The sequence below is a fragment of the Chiloscyllium punctatum genome, chromosome 3, assembly GCF_047496795.1.
Source record: "Chiloscyllium punctatum isolate Juve2018m chromosome 3, sChiPun1.3, whole genome shotgun sequence".
Lineage (NCBI taxonomy): Eukaryota > Metazoa > Chordata > Chondrichthyes > Orectolobiformes > Hemiscylliidae > Chiloscyllium > Chiloscyllium punctatum.
This window is the reverse complement of record NC_092741.1, coordinates 157689394-157705182: the sequence shown is the minus strand read 5'-3', so window position 1 is coordinate 157705182 and position 15789 is coordinate 157689394. Positions and strand designations below refer to the sequence as shown.

Sequence of the window (15789 nt, the reverse complement as noted above, 5' to 3'; positions counted from 1 at the left end):
TTCTTAGCTTCAGTATAACTGGAGAAAACACAGAAAAGATCAGACAGGCTGATAAAGATAGGATCCAGGTTTGTAAAATGCTGAGTATCAGAGAACGTGTTGGTGCAAATCGGGTATTGTGATTGGATGAAGAGTCTGAAACAAGAGGGCATCAGTTCATCATTAATACCTTACAAGATCACCTCAGAAACAAGATGACACAAAGAATGTTGTGCAATCATCAGATGTTTAAGTAGTTACCTGCTAATGACATCTTACACATACAAGCGAAGCCAGGTTATCTTCAGTCAAGGCCATGCAGCTAGATCAAGTGCAATTCAATGGCAGACCATTGGAACTGGAATAAAACTCTGAGGATTAACCTCAATACTATAAAAGTATACATTTTATCTCAAATTCATAGTTCTAATCATGTAACCATCTGCTTTGGGCATTGTTACTGTAGTGAGGTGGAACTGCATTGATAACAGGGTAAGAAGTTTACTGTTACATACTGCAAAAATAAAGGAGCTGCTGTCCGCACCAGAACCACAGTAATCAAGCACAGGAGAGCTTGAGGTTGGTCGTTTCATACATGACATTATATCCTTTATCTACATGAAGATAAAACAAAAAATACATTTAAATATAAATCACAAATTTCTAATAAGTAAATGAGTGTTAAACATTCCAACACTTTGCATTTATATAGTGCACATACATAATCAAACCTACCAAGACGCTTCACAGATATATGATCAAATCATCTTTGTCACCAAGTCACGTTAAAAAAATATTAAGAGAGGTAACCAAAAGCTTGACCAAAGGAGAAGTGTCTTGGAGTTGAATGGTGTGATGATTTAGTGACCAAATTCTATTATTTTGGAAGCTGGATTTGGAATAGAGCACATATCTTGAATGGTTGCATGAATCATGGCCTTTGCTGAGACAGGGATATGAGCAGGGCTATGGAAGGACCTGAAAGTTTAAATCCCAGGCACACCATAACTGTATATGATGTGACTTATATTCACACCATCTGTGGGAAGTTCAGGTGTGGGCGTGGTGAAGACTAATAACTTCGAATTTCAAAACAATCTCAAAACTTTCTTTTAATTGTTTAAATCCAAAAGAAAATGCAGATATTTGTCTGTTCTCAGGTCCTTTGTGAGTTGTGCCAAGTACGTACACCTGGAGGAGCCCAAATGTAATATTATTTAGAACACAATAGTATTTGCATCGCCTAATCTTGACAATTTTGTGTCGATATGATAGTATTTAGCTTCTCAATTTCTCTTCCCATAGAGACAGTGAGCCTTTAAATGATGGAATGCTTCCGAGAACTCTGCTTCTCCACCCTGTCAAAAGAAAGCGAGAGATAAAAGAGCAATATTTAGCATGAGAGTGCACTGGTGCTATTGGAATTGCTGTGTACACAGACAGTTCCTAAGCCAGGAAAGGATTATCCTGCTCCTTGGTTGTGATAAGACAGGGAACTAATTGTGTGAGTTTGCCTCCAACAGGCATACCGACATGTGATCTCAGTGCAGATGTTCGATTTCTTCCACCATTCAAAACAATCATTAGCTGAGCTGATTGTAACCTTAAACCCACGTTCCTGCTGACCTTTGATAATCTTTCACCATCTTGTTCATCAGCAATCTATCCACCTCTGCCTTAAAATAAGATTCAAGGGCTCTCCTTCTCCCTCACTATAGAAAGAGTTCAGCCTGTCCTCTCATTCAATTTGATCATTTTTTAGATCAGATTACCTGTAGAAGCAGGCCCTTCAGTCCAACCAGTCCACACCAACCCTCCAAAGAGTAACCCACCCAGACCCATTACCCTCTGACTAATGCACCTAACACTCTGGGCAATTTAGCATGGCCAATTCACCTGACCTGCACATTTTTATTTTGGACTGTGGGAGGAAACCGGAGCACCCGGAGGAAACCCACGCAGACACGGGGAGAATGTGCAAACTCCACACAGATAGTCACCTGAGGCTGGAATCAAACCTGGGTCTCTGATGCTGTGAGGCAGCTGTGCTAACCACTGAGCCACCGTGCCACCCACATGGTTGATTTAACACACCAATACCTTTTACCTATACCAGCCCATAACCCACAATGCCATTTGTAATCAGAGATCTTTCAATCTCTACCTTAAACATACTCAAAGACTGAGTTTCTACAGCCCTCAATGGTACAATGACAGCTTAAAAATATGGGGTAGACCATTTAGGACAGAGATGAGGAGAAACTTCTTCACCCAGAGAGTGGTGGCTGTGTGGAATGCTCTGCCCCAGAGGGCAGTGGAGGCCCAGTCTCTGGATTCATTTAAGAAAGAGTTGGATAGAGCTCTCAAAGATAGTGGAATCAAGGGTTATGGAGATAAGGCAGGAAGAGGATACTGATTAGGAATGATCAGCCATGATCATATTGAATGGCAGTGCAGGCTCGAAGGGCTGAATGGCCTACTCCTGCACCTATTGTCTATTGTCTATTGTCCACACAATTCTCTAACAATCTCATAATCCTCTGAGTAAAAAGATTTCTCTTCATCACAAATTGAAATGGCATTCCCTTTATTGTTAAATTGCATACTCTGCCCGTGGACTACCCAAACAAGCAAAACATCTTCCCCCCCCATCTGCACTGTCTATAAATTTAGTATTTCTTAAGTTTCCATGAGATCATTTCTTATTCTTCAATATACTTGACAATACACACCCAGTTTGCCCAATGCCTCCTCACAGGACATTCCTGCCATCCCAGGAACTAGTCTGGTGATCCTTCATTCCTTCTTTGACAATAATATATTTTCTGACATAGTAAACAATACCGCTGGTGCGATGAACCAAATTCTTATAAAATTGAAGTTAAACTTGGCCACTCCCATAATCAAATTCTCTTGCAATAAAGGTTAAAATTCCATTAACCTTCCAACCAGACTGCTGTTAGCCTTCAGTGATTTATTTATTGTCATGTGTACCTAAAGTTTCACTGTATTTAGGTACATATGACAATGAGTAAATCAAATCAGTGACTCAGAGGAACAGAAGGATCTTGGGATGCTTATTCTTAGACCCCCAAAAGTGGTAGGACAGGTTAATGGGGTAATTATGAACACATTGGGGCACTTTCCTTTATCAGTTGAGGCCATAGATTATAAGAGTAGGGAGGTCATGTTGGTATTTGGTTAGGCCATAGCTGGAGTACTGTGTGCAGTTCCGGTCACTGCAATGTAGGAAGGAGGTAATTGTATTGGAGGGGGAGCAGGGGAGACTCTCCAGGATACTGCCTGGGATGGAGTAATTCAGTGATGAAGAGAGGCTGGATAAGCTTGAGGGAGACCCTGATTACAGTGTAAGATTATGAGGGACATGGACGGGGGGGTGGGGGGGGGGGGGGGGATAGGAAGCAACTGTAATCTTTTGTTGAAGGGTCAGTGACAATTTAACATAATTTCAAGGAGAAGAGCAAGAGGTTTGGAGAGAATTTGAGGAAAAGACTTTTCACCCAAGGGTGGTGGGGCTCTGGAATACACTCCTGGGTAGGTGGGGTTGGGGTGGGGTTGGGGCAGGGGGGGGGCGGGGTGGTTTGTTCAGGCAGAAAACCTTCACCAATCTTTAAAAGGTACTTGGATGTGATGTTGAAATGTGATATCATTCAAGGCTTTGGGCCTTGTATTGGAAAGTGGATTACTGTCGATTGGTCAGCACAGACTTGATGAGCCTCTTCTGTGCTGTATGACTGCCTGACTTTATGACTTATTGTCAAGGACACCTATGTCAACTTTGAACAACTACACTTTCTGTCCTCCTATCATTTAAGAAATACATTGTACATGTGATCCTCTTACCATAGTGAATAATCTCACATTTTTCCACATTAAATTGCATCTGCCATATTTTTTGCTCATTGACTAAGCCTGTCCAAATCCTCCTGAGGTTGTTTTATATCTTTCTCACAAAATACATTCTTACTCAGCTTTGTATCATCCGCAAATTAGGAAATATTATATTTGGTCCTCATATATTCTGAACAGCTGGGTCCAAAGCACTGATCCTCACAGTTCCCCACTAGTCATAGCCTGCTAGCCAGAATTATCCATTTATTCCTCCACTTTGTCTTCTGTCTGTTAAACCAGTATATTATGTCCTGTCCCATCTGCTTAATTTTTTCTAGCCAGCTTTTTGTGAAAGACTTTATCAAAAATGTTCTAAAAATCTTTGTATACAATGTTCATCAACTGTCCTTTATCAATTTTACTTGTAGTATCTTCAAAGCACTCCTACACATTTGTCAGACCCGACTTCCACTGGAGAATCCTCATAATGCCTCATCAGATCATTATCAACCAAGTGCACACATGCTTCTGCTGTGAATCCTGGTGGATCCCATCGTTATACCATTCTTTCTAATAAAGTCTGCCATTTTCCCTGCTACTGATGTTAAGCTAATTAGTTTGTAGTTCATCGTTTTCCTTTTCGCTCACATTTGAAGTAGTGGGGTGATGGTTTCCACCTTCCAATCCACAGGAAGTATTGCAGAATCTATAGAATGTTAAAAGGCAACCATCAATACATTGACTTTCTTACAGACACCTCTTTCAACTTTCTAGGCATTTCGACCATCAGGTGCTACAGGTTTATCAACTTTTAGCCCCATTATTTTCTTCAGTAAGATCTTCTTCAATACTAATATCCTTCAACTCCTCCTTCTCCCTAACCACTTGAATCTCTAGTCCTGGGAAATTTCTTCTATCATCTTCAGTTATAAAGTACTCAACTAACTTAGTCCCCTTTAAATGTTCTCCTGACTCTGCCTGTAAAGGATACACATCTGCAAATTACTGCAGATGCTGGAATCTAGACTGAAACAAAAAGTGCTGGAGATCACAGTGGATCAGCAGCATCCACAGAGAGACAGCAGCATCCACAGGGAGAGAGCAACATCCACAGAGAGAGAGCAACATCCACAGAGAGAGAGCAGCATCCACAGAGAGAGAGCAACATCCACAGAGAGAGAGAGCAGCATCCACAGAGAGAGAGCAGCATCCACAGGGAGAGAGCAACATCCACAGAGAGAGAGAGCAGCATCCACAGAGAGAGAGCAGCATCCACAGAGAGAGAGCAACATCCACGGAGAGAGAGCAGCATCCACAGAGAGAGAGCAGCATCCACAGAGAGAGACAGCAACATCCACAGAGAGACAGCAACATCCACAGAGAGACAGGAGCATCCACAGAGAGAGAGCAGCATCCACAGAGAGAGAGCAGCATCCACAGAGAGAGACAGCAACATCCACAGAGAGACAGCAACATCCACAGAGAGAGAGCAACATCCACGGAGAGAGAGCAGCATCCACAGAGAGAGAGCAACATCCACAGAGAGAGAGCAACATCCACAGAGAGAGAGCAGCATCCACAGAGAGAGAGCAACATCCACAGAGAGAGAGCAACATCCACACAGAGAGACAGCAGCATCCACAGAGAGAGAGCAACATCCAGAGAGAGAGAGAGCAGCATCCACAGAGAGAGAGCAGCATCCACAGAGAGAGAGAGCAACATCCACAGAGAGAGAGAGCAACATCCAGAGAGAGAGAGAGCAGCATCCACAGAGAGAGAGCAGCATCCACAGAGAGAGAGCAACATCCACAGAGAGACAGCAACATCCACAGAGAGACAGCAACATCCACAGAGAGACAGCAACATCCACAGAGAGACAGCAACATCCACAGAGAGAGAGCAACATCCACAGAGAGAGAGCAGCATCCACAGAGAGAGAGAGAGCAGCATCCACAGAGAGACAGCAGCATCCACAGAGAGAGAGCAACATCCACAGAGACAGAGCAGCATCCACAGAGAGAGAGAGAGCAGCATCCACAGAGAGAGAGCAACATCCACAGAGACAGAGCAGCATCCACAGAGAGAGAGAGAGCAGCATCCACAGAGAGACAGCAGCATCCACAGAGAGAGAGCAACATCCACACAGAGAGAGCAACATCCACAGAGAGAGAGCAGCATCCACAGAGAGAGAGAGAGCAGCATCCACAGAGAGACAGCAGAATCCACAGAGAGAGAGCAACATCCACAGAGAGAGAGCAGCATCCACAGAGAGAGAGAGAGTAGCATCCACAGAGAGAGAGCAGCATCCACAGAGAGAGAGCAGCATCCACAGAGAGAGAGAGCAACATCCACAGAGAGAGAGAGCAACATCCAGAGAGAGAGAGAGCAGCATCCACAGAGAGAGAGCAACATCCACAGAGAGAGAGAGCAACATCCAGAGAGAGAGAGAGTAGCATCCACAGAGAGACAGCAACATCCACAGAGAGAGAGCAGCATCCACAGAGAGAGAGAGCAACATCCACAGAGAGAGAGCAACATCCACAGAGAGAGAGCAACATCCAGAGAGAGAGAGCAACATCCACAGAGAGAGAGCAGCATCCACAGAGAGAGAGCAACATCCACAGAGAGAGAGCAACATCCAGAGAGAGAGAGCAACATCCACAGAGAGAGAGCAGCATCCACAGAGAGAGAGCAACATCCACAGAGAGAGAGCAACATCCAGAGAGAGAGAGCAACATCCACAGAGAGAGAGCAACATCCAGAGAGAGAGAGCAACATCCACAGAGAGAGAGCAACATCCAGAGAGAGAGAGCAACATCCACAGAGAGAGAGCAGCATCCACAGAGAGAGAGCAGCATCCAGAGAGAGAGAGAGCAACATCCATGGAGAGAGAGCAGCATCCACAGAGAGAGAGCAACATCCACAGAGAGACAGCAACATCCACAGAGAGAGAGCAACATCCACAGAGAGAGAGCAGCATCCACAGAGAGAGAGAGAGCAGCATCCACAGAGAGACAGCAGCATCCACAGAGAGAGAGCAACATCCACAGAGAGACAGGAGCATCCACAGAGAGACAGCAGCATCCACAGAGAGAGAGAGCAACATCCACAGAGAGAGAGAGCAACATCCAGAGAGAGAGAGAGCAGCATCCACAGAGAGAGAGCAACATCCACAGAGAGAGAGAGCAACATCCAGAGAGAGAGAGAGTAGCATCCACAGAGAGACAGCAACATCCACAGAGAGAGAGCAGCATCCACAGAGAGAGAGAGCAACATCCACAGAGAGAGAGCAACATCCACAGAGAGAGAGCAACATCCAGAGAGAGAGAGCAACATCCACAGAGAGAGAGCAGCATCCACAGAGAGAGAGCAACATCCAGAGAGAGAGAGCAACATCCACAGAGAGAGAGCAGCATCCACAGAGAGAGAGCAGCATCCACAGAGAGAGAGCAGCATCCACAGAGAGAGAGCAACATCCAGAGAGAGAGAGCAACATCCACAGAGAGAGAGCAGCATCCACAGAGAGAGAGCAACATCCACAGAGAGAGAGCAACATCCAGAGAGAGAGAGCAACATCCACAGAGAGAGAGCAGCATCCACAGAGAGAGAGCAACATCCACAGAGAGAGAGCAACATCCAGAGAGAGAGAGCAACATCCACAGAGAGAGAGCAACATCCACAGAGAGAGAGCAACATCCAGAGAGAGAGAGCAACATCCACAGAGAGAGAGCAACATCCAGAGAGAGAGAGAGCAACATCCACAGAGAGAGAGCAGCATCCACAGAGAGAGAGCAGCATCCAGAGAGAGAGAGAGCAACATCCATGGAGAGAGAGCAGCATCCACAGAGAGAGAGCAACATCCAGAGAGAGAGAGCAACATCCACAGAGAGAGAGCAGCATCCACAGAGAGAGAGCAGCATCCACAGAGAGAGAGCAACATCCACAGAGAGAGAGCAACATCCACAGAGAGAGAGCAGCATCCACAGAGAGACAGCAACATCCACAGAGAGAGAGCAGCATCCACAGAGAGAGAGCAACATCCACAGAGAGAGAGCAACATCCACAGAGAGAGAGCAACATCCACAGAGAGACAGGAGCGTCCACAGAGAGAGAGCAACATCCACAGAGAGAGAGCAGCATCCACAGAGAGAGACAGCAACATCCACAGAGAGACAGCAACATCCACAGAGAGAGAGCAACATCCACAGAGAGAGAGCAACATCCACACAGAGAGAGCAACATCGACAGAGAGAGAGCAACATCCATGGAGAGACATCAAGCCCACGATTCAAGTCGAGATGACCCTTCATCAGAATGTGCTCTCACTTCAACTTGAATTGTGAACTTGCTTTCTCTCTGTGTTTGCTGCCTGACCTGCTCTTATTTTCATGCACACACATTTGTTTTAGTCAAACATTTCCATTTTATATCTATATAGAAGCTTTTACAATCTGCTTTTATGTTTGTTGTTATGTTGCATCCATATTCCATTGTCCTGTTTCTCATGTTCTTTAGCCCTCCTTTGCAGTTTTCTAAAAAACCTCCCAATCCTCACATTTACCGCTATTTCTGGCAACGTTATGGGCTTTTTCTTTACTAAATCTTGTGCAATCCCAAACTTCCTTTGTTAGCCACAATTGACTGACCTTTATGACTTTTGCATCTTGAAGGAGTATATACTTTCTCGGAGGCATGTACTCATTCTTTAAAGATTGTTGAGTTTCAGCCATGCATGTTCTCAATCCACCTCAAACAATTAGTGCCTCCCACCTCCATAGATTCCCTTATTTAAATCAAAAACACTCGATTAAGATTAACTACCTCAATTTGAAATATAATGTAAAATTCTAACATATTGTGGTCATTTATCACTAAAGGTTCTTTTGCAACAAGATTGTGAGTTAGCCATTTTCTATTACGTAATACTAGATCTAGTTGGTACCTCAACACAATACTCTGGAAAACCATTTTTACCACATTCCAGAATCTCCTCCTCCACAGCTTTAGTGCTCAATTGGTTAAGCCAGTCTATGTGTAGATTGAAGTCACCCAATAACTGTGTTGCCCATGCTATAAGCTTCTCTCATCTGCTGATTAATACTGTTTCCCAGACAACACTATTATTTCGCAGTCTATAAATAACTCCAACCAATGTTTGCTGCCCCTTTTTGTTTTCTAGTTCCATTTAAACATATCCCACACATTGTTTGTACAACCTGAGATTTCCCCTGACAAATGTAACAAATGTAATCCCTTAAAAGTCCCTTCCTTTATGATCAGCCCAACTCCTCCTTCCTTTCCTTCTTGTCTGTCTCTCCTTGAGATCAAGTCACTTTGAGTATTCAGTTCCCAGTCCTGGTTATCATCCAGTCATGTTTCTATGATTGCAATTAGATCCTACCCCTGTCACTGTATTTGTACCTTTGTGGAGGGTGAGTAAAAGGTACAAACACAACTGATCCATTAAAGGAAATGAGTACAAAGCTCCCTGTCTTCAGTCCCTCTATGATATATTATCAAAACAAAATGCCAACCCTGAAAATATCGATCAAAATAGAAAATGCTACAAATGCCCAGGAGGGTCAGTGCCAGTGGAGAAAGAAGGCTCATTGATTTTGTGTGCAACGGCTTTTGTGGGCACTTCAAGATTGTATTAAATGCACAGCACTGAAACAGGAGGAGGTAATCAGTATCCTTATAAATATCATTAATTAAATGCAAAATGCAGTTTTTAAAAATACTGCCTGACATTTGGACTTACATTGACATCATCATCTGATAATCTACATTTGCAAGATGTGGGGCTGGAGAGTTTGGAGAGGAGAAGGTAATTATGACACATGAGGGAGATTGGAAGGTAATTTGGACACGTGAGAGAGATTAGAAGGTGATTACGACATGTGAGGGATATTGGAAGGTGATTATGACATGTGAGGGAGATTGGAAGGTAATTTGGACACATGAGGGAGATTGGAAGGTGATTATGACATGTGAGGGAGATCGGAAGGTGATTATGACATGTGAGGGAGATTGGAAGGTAATTTGGACACATGAGGGAGATTGGAAGGTGATTATGACATGTGAGGGAGATTGGAAGGTGATTTGGACACATGAGGGAGATTGGAAGGTGATTATGACATGTGAGGGAGATTGGAAGGTGATTTGGACACGTGAGGGAGAGTAGAAGGTAATTTGGACACGTGAGGGAGATTTTGGGTAATGCCTGTTTTTTTGGAGCTGCAGGATTCTGCTACGAATCAGAATGGTACACGATGTGTGCGCACACACGCTGCTGCTGTGAATCCTGGTGGATCCCATCTTGGTGAAGGATAAACAAGAGGCATTCTTTCCCCATACCTAAAGCTGGAATTATGTGATTAAATAATGCCTACCTTGTTCTGGCCTGGGACAGCCAGTACCAGTGCTACTCACTTCCGGAAAAACCGTTGTTAAACATCAGGTAAGTTAATAAAAACAATATACTTAACGTTATGACTGCTGCTCTCAGTCCCAAGACATCAGGCTCGAAAACATCCTAATTACTCTTCCATCTCATCTACATGCTCAACATGGACCATCAAACCCTCACCCCCAACAGTTCTCCTGAAACTCCAACAGGAATGCTAGTATCTTCAGTCTTCCCATCTGATTCCCAAGGGTATCCTTGAGATCTGTTACCATCTTAGCCAACCAGCCAATTGAATTCCTGCTGTCTGCAGTCTTTCCACAATGCCCCTTGCCACAATTTGTGATTGACATTCCCGTTCCTCGACAGTATATCTGACTCTTCTGAAAGGCCTGGTGATTATCTTACCTAATTCCTCATTGAAGCCCAGTTATGGGCTCCATTGTTCACCCATCCCCTCACCAGGCTGCACAGTCCAACCTTGTATGTTTCCTGGAAATTGGAGCATGACCCTTGCACACTCCTGCTCCAGTGACTTCTATGTTATTATGAGATCAAGAACTGAAGTCCAGGTTTCAGAGGACCTCCCAGTCTGAACGTTAGCTGTTTACAATGCTCTACCAGTAAATCTACTAAAGTAAGTGTGCCTGAATTTTTGATTCTTTGGTTCCTGCACAAAGATGCTTTCATCATCCTCCAAGGGAAGTATCTGTTATGTATTAACAGCTGCTTTTTAGACAGTGATGGAGTATCACTGATGACAGGGATTTAGGCCAGACTAGGGAAAAGGGGTTTATCACAGAAGAAAATTTAGCACAAATAAATTTCTTATAAAAGGTTTGATTGCAAGTTGAGACATCCAAGTTGGATTTCCTCGAATGAGCTGGTTTGCTTTCATTTCATTTTATATCTGAAGAGGGCCAGAAATGTAGGTAGTGTAAATTTACAACAGAAACATGACATACAGTATAATGTGTGAACAACAAGGGACATCTGACCATCAGCTGTTCACAAAATAAAGAAAGCACTAGGTCCTGTGTTGATAGCTGATTGGAGAATAGGGAGGCTGCTGTGTGGTTGATAGCCCTTTGCTAGCTGTGGAAATAAAAAACATTCTTCTCAAGAAACCTTGTGTAAATTGATGTGAATGTGATTAGTTAGAATTCTCCCATCCCTTCTTGTTCACTGCTCGCAAGGAACTGAGCTGAGAATTTATTATGTAGTGTCATAGATTTGTTTTCCACCAGTAGTGAATTGGCAGGCTGCTTTATACTGTTTTTTTCCCCCATTAGTTTAATGGAAGAGAAAATCTGATATCCTGTGAAATGTGCTTTCAAGGACAATTTTCACCTTCTGCTTGTGGATCTTGTGAAGGGTGATAGACAAGAGTGGGTTATGTACTCTTCCTCCATTACTCAGCGAATGATTGACTGTTTGAACTTGTTGAAGGTGAGGTGATGGTGGCAGTGGGCTCCTGATCCCAGCTTTCCCTCAAATTCTGGAGTTGTCAGTTATTAGCATAATAGAGTCAGAAGCAGGTTTCCAGATTATCCAAGGATTGTGGTGGAGTTAGGGAAAAGCAATAATAAATTACGTTTAAAAAAAGAATATTCAAATATATCCAGACTTGGGACTTAGAATGCAAAGGTTTGGGTATATCAAAGTTGGGTTCTTAAATGTGTTGCAAAACAAGTATCAGCTAAACAGCTCAGGATTTAGACATATAGCCATGAGAACATTGCTTGGAAGCTTACAGACAACTGAACTGTGAGTGGAATTATGATTCATCTCCCACTTCATGTCTCCTACTTCTTTTCAAGAGGTCAAACCTATATGGTACTGAGAAATTTGATATATACAGTACAACACATATATCCATCATAACATTTGTAGAAAACCAGTGTTATCACAAATTTAATCATACCTGCTAATGAGTGATAGATATAATTACTCCAGGGATAGGTAACAGGGATGCACAAAATCGTCACTGTTTTTGAAACAAATTATTTCACTAACATTCTTTTTAACAGTTCTTCCTGGAAGAAACTTGATCTTTTGTTTGATTAGCTTAAACCATGCAATGGAAGCTCCCAAACACAGTTAAACTGAATTTCTGTCATTAATTAATTCACCATGATGAACCTAGGTTGTAAAAATAATTCTCTACAATGCCAATGTAAAAGCATAACTACAATATTGTGATTGGGGAGCAGTACTAAAATATAACCTGAAACCATTTGATTCTAATACTATACTACACAGAGTGTGGTACAGGCTTTGCTGATGTCTACAATCAACTGCACATTTATCACGTACATTGGAACTATTACAGACCCAATTATTTCCAGGATCATACTTTATCATGTTCCCTTCAGTTATCACGGCAGCTACATCTGGCCTGTAACATAAAGCTGCAATAAAATTAAAATAATAATCACATATTTTATGTAATTGCTTTGTTCACCTTTACTTAAACATCCAAATAGCCATTTGGAGACAGTTAACAATTTTCCTGAATAGAGGAAGTGATTATTCATGTCTGTTTTGGATGGATTTTGACAGCAGTAACCTCAGCAGAATATGCTATTGAGAATTGTCTAAGTGAAATTATATCATGAAAGGGGAAAGATACCTAGACTATATTTGGTTGCTATGCAAATTTGACTTGAACTTCTCTCTGTGATCATGTTGTGGAGGCCATTATATGCTAATCAATAATACTACTCAGGACATATAGTAGGAATTAAAAATTCCAAGCCTTGATCTTAATCTAACCCACCTTGTAGGAAAATTAAAATCAATTTGACAAACCTCACACGCCTTTCATAATGCAAGTCATTTTAACCCACTACCTGCTTGTCTCAGTAGGGTAAAAACAGAAAGTGATGGAAACACTCAGCAAGTCTGGCAGCATCAGTGGAGAGAGAAACAGAGTTAACATTTTGAGTCAATTATGACATGCTCAGAAGTGAAGGAGGCTAAAAATGTGAGTGGTAGATCCTGTAGAAAGGAGGAATGAAGATAAAGAACAAAAATGGAAAGTTTAGGAGATGGTGGAGGAGAAAGTGATTAAATGATGAAAATATCATTGAACCAAAGGCAAAGGGCCATTCATGGGAATGGCTGTAGTAATCGGTTGAGGTATTTATCCAGAGTGAGTTTAAATGTGAGAATAATGAACAACTCTATCTGAAAGGAAAAACTATTGAAAAACACTATTCAAACTGACACATATGGCTAAACAAATAAAATCAAAATGGAGGACAGAGGTCATCTTCTGAAACTGTTTATCTCAGAGTTGAGTGCAGAAGACTGAAATGTGTCAAATTAGAAGTTGGGGTGGTGTTTTTTAATTGACATTGAGCTTTACTGGAACACTGTAGCAAGCCTTGGACAGAGACATGGACACGGGTGCAAGATGGTGAATCAAAATAACAGGCTCTAGATGCATAGGGGTTAGCTTTGTGAACTAAGTGGAGATTTTCTGCAAGGCACTCACTCAGTCTGTGTTTGATCTGCCCAGTGTAGGGGAGACCATATTGTGGGCAAGCAAGTACAGTATACTAAACGTTTCTGTTTAGTCACATGTGCCAATTTGAATTGTGTTTGTAATTGTTATTTTCCTTTTGGACAAAGCTGGTCATTTTTGTCCCATTTACATTTTCTCTGGATAAACACTTCAATTGATTTGTACAGTCATTCCCATGTTCTTTGGTTCCATGATATCCTCATCATTCAATCTTTCCCTCCCTATGGCCTATCCCAGATCTTTGGTTCTTTCTCCTCCTCCCTCTTTCCCATTCACATTTCTCATCACTTTCACCTATAAAGAACAGTAATATTTGACTCAAAACATTAACTGTGTTTCTCTCTCCACAGATGCTGCCAGACCTGCATTTTGTTTTTTTTCAGCATCTGCATATTTTGCTTTTACTCTCAATGTGGGCACCTGTTCAGCTATTCCTGTTTACCATCCTTGTCATCTTAACTGGGGGTCAGCTGAGGCCTTGACAGTTGCTAGTCTGCTACCGGACACAGACAGCAGCAAGGTCTCAAAGGGTCCTGCTACCTTTTGGCTTTTTGATATGTCTCAAAGGTTCTTTTTTGGGACACAAGAGATGGGAGTGTTTCTCCCACCTCCAGTGTGTGGAGCTCTGTTACAAAGGGCTTTCTTCCCCTTCCTCAGTTAGCCAGCTTAGGACAGCTTTCCAGTGTTCTTGGTGGATACTTGCAGTGAAGGCATTTTTCACACACACACCTGCTGGAGTCATCAGTTGTCTTGCCAGTTTCTGCCAGTGTCCATGAGCAAACATCGAAAGACCAGTTTCAGTTTCCTTTCTCAGGGTAAAGCCAAAGCAACAGTGACAGCTATCAGCAGTTCCATGAAATGCATGTAATCAGTTAACATGCAAACATGAAATAAGGTGATTAATTAGCTTCTCATAGGAGTGTAGCCCATCAATATTAGTCTGACGCATAGAAGATTTTCTGAACAGTTTAAGTTCAGTAGTGAAGGGAACAGAAAGTAAACTGTTTGGGTAAGAATTTGAGTAAAAGATATTCACGCTATTAATATCCAGCTCAACCAATAAAGTCCATTAACTCTCAAGGAAGTGAAATTTCCCCTTTGTCCATCCTTCCAATGAAATGGGAATATAGGAGAAGCGTATAGGAGAAATTTATATTAAAACTCAACATTGTAACTGACGTTTTGACATCTGTACAAGTTTATAATAATATCATTTTTAACAGTCACACATGTCGATAAGGGAACAAGTGAAATTGACCCAAGAATCTGATGAACTAAGTACAAATCAATGAAAAATTACATCCATGCACCTAACTAATAGGAAATGCGATTGACCAGCCAGCAACCGGCCAGAACACAACGCAGTTGTTGAAACAGTTTTACTCCATTTTCTTTTGATTACTATGTTGCTTTTTTAAGCCAATGACTTATAATAATAAGCACATAAAAATCAAACAGTTCTCTTAACATATCATTAAATATGGCCATATTATTTTATTTAGAAATCCCAATAACAATTTTCCTCTGCATAGGTCTTCTCCTTTCTCTGGCACCGGGCCAGCTGCGTTCAAGATAACCGTGTCTACATGCGGCCTAGCCAGCAGTCCTTAAAGGGACCGCTGGAGACCGCCACCATAAAGGTAAGTTTTTGAAAAAAATACTTACCTGAATGTGGAGCTGGGAGAAGAAGGAGTGCTTTGCCTGGCTCCACACCAGTCCTGTAGACCAATGCCAGCTCCACATTGGCCCCCTCCCAATCATTCCCCTAGTCTTCCTAATCGCCCCCCCCCTCTCTCAATCAACTCCTTCCCTCCCTCCACAACCCTCCCAGGACCTACCTGAGGACCACTACTAGGGAGGGGGCCAGACCAACCTTTACCCTGTGAAACTAGCGAGCTGCCCCCAGATGCCCTGTTGGCGTCTGCAGATCGCTAATGAGACTCTTGTCTCAGGTTTGGATGAACCATGTGACAAATGTCACTGAACTCATCAATTGTGTTACAGCTAACGCCTTGTCAATGCA

The 15789-nt window shown here is 42.5% G+C and overlaps 1 protein-coding gene across 12 annotated transcripts in view; it reads left to right on the top strand.

Moving 5' to 3' along the window:
• The window catches only part of LOC140467006 (DNA (cytosine-5)-methyltransferase 3A-like), a 638661-nt gene that overhangs the window by 108240 nt on the left and 514632 nt on the right, over nt 1-15789 (top strand). For 2 of the 12 annotated variants that reach the window (XM_072563053.1, XM_072563064.1), the window contains one exon: nt 15299-15406. The exons of the other annotated variants lie outside the window; for them this stretch is intronic. In XM_072563053.1, the coding sequence (XP_072419154.1) occupies nt 15299-15406 (108 nt within the window). The remainder of the gene's footprint in view (nt 1-15298; nt 15407-15789) is intronic. 12 annotated transcript variants of the gene reach the window in all.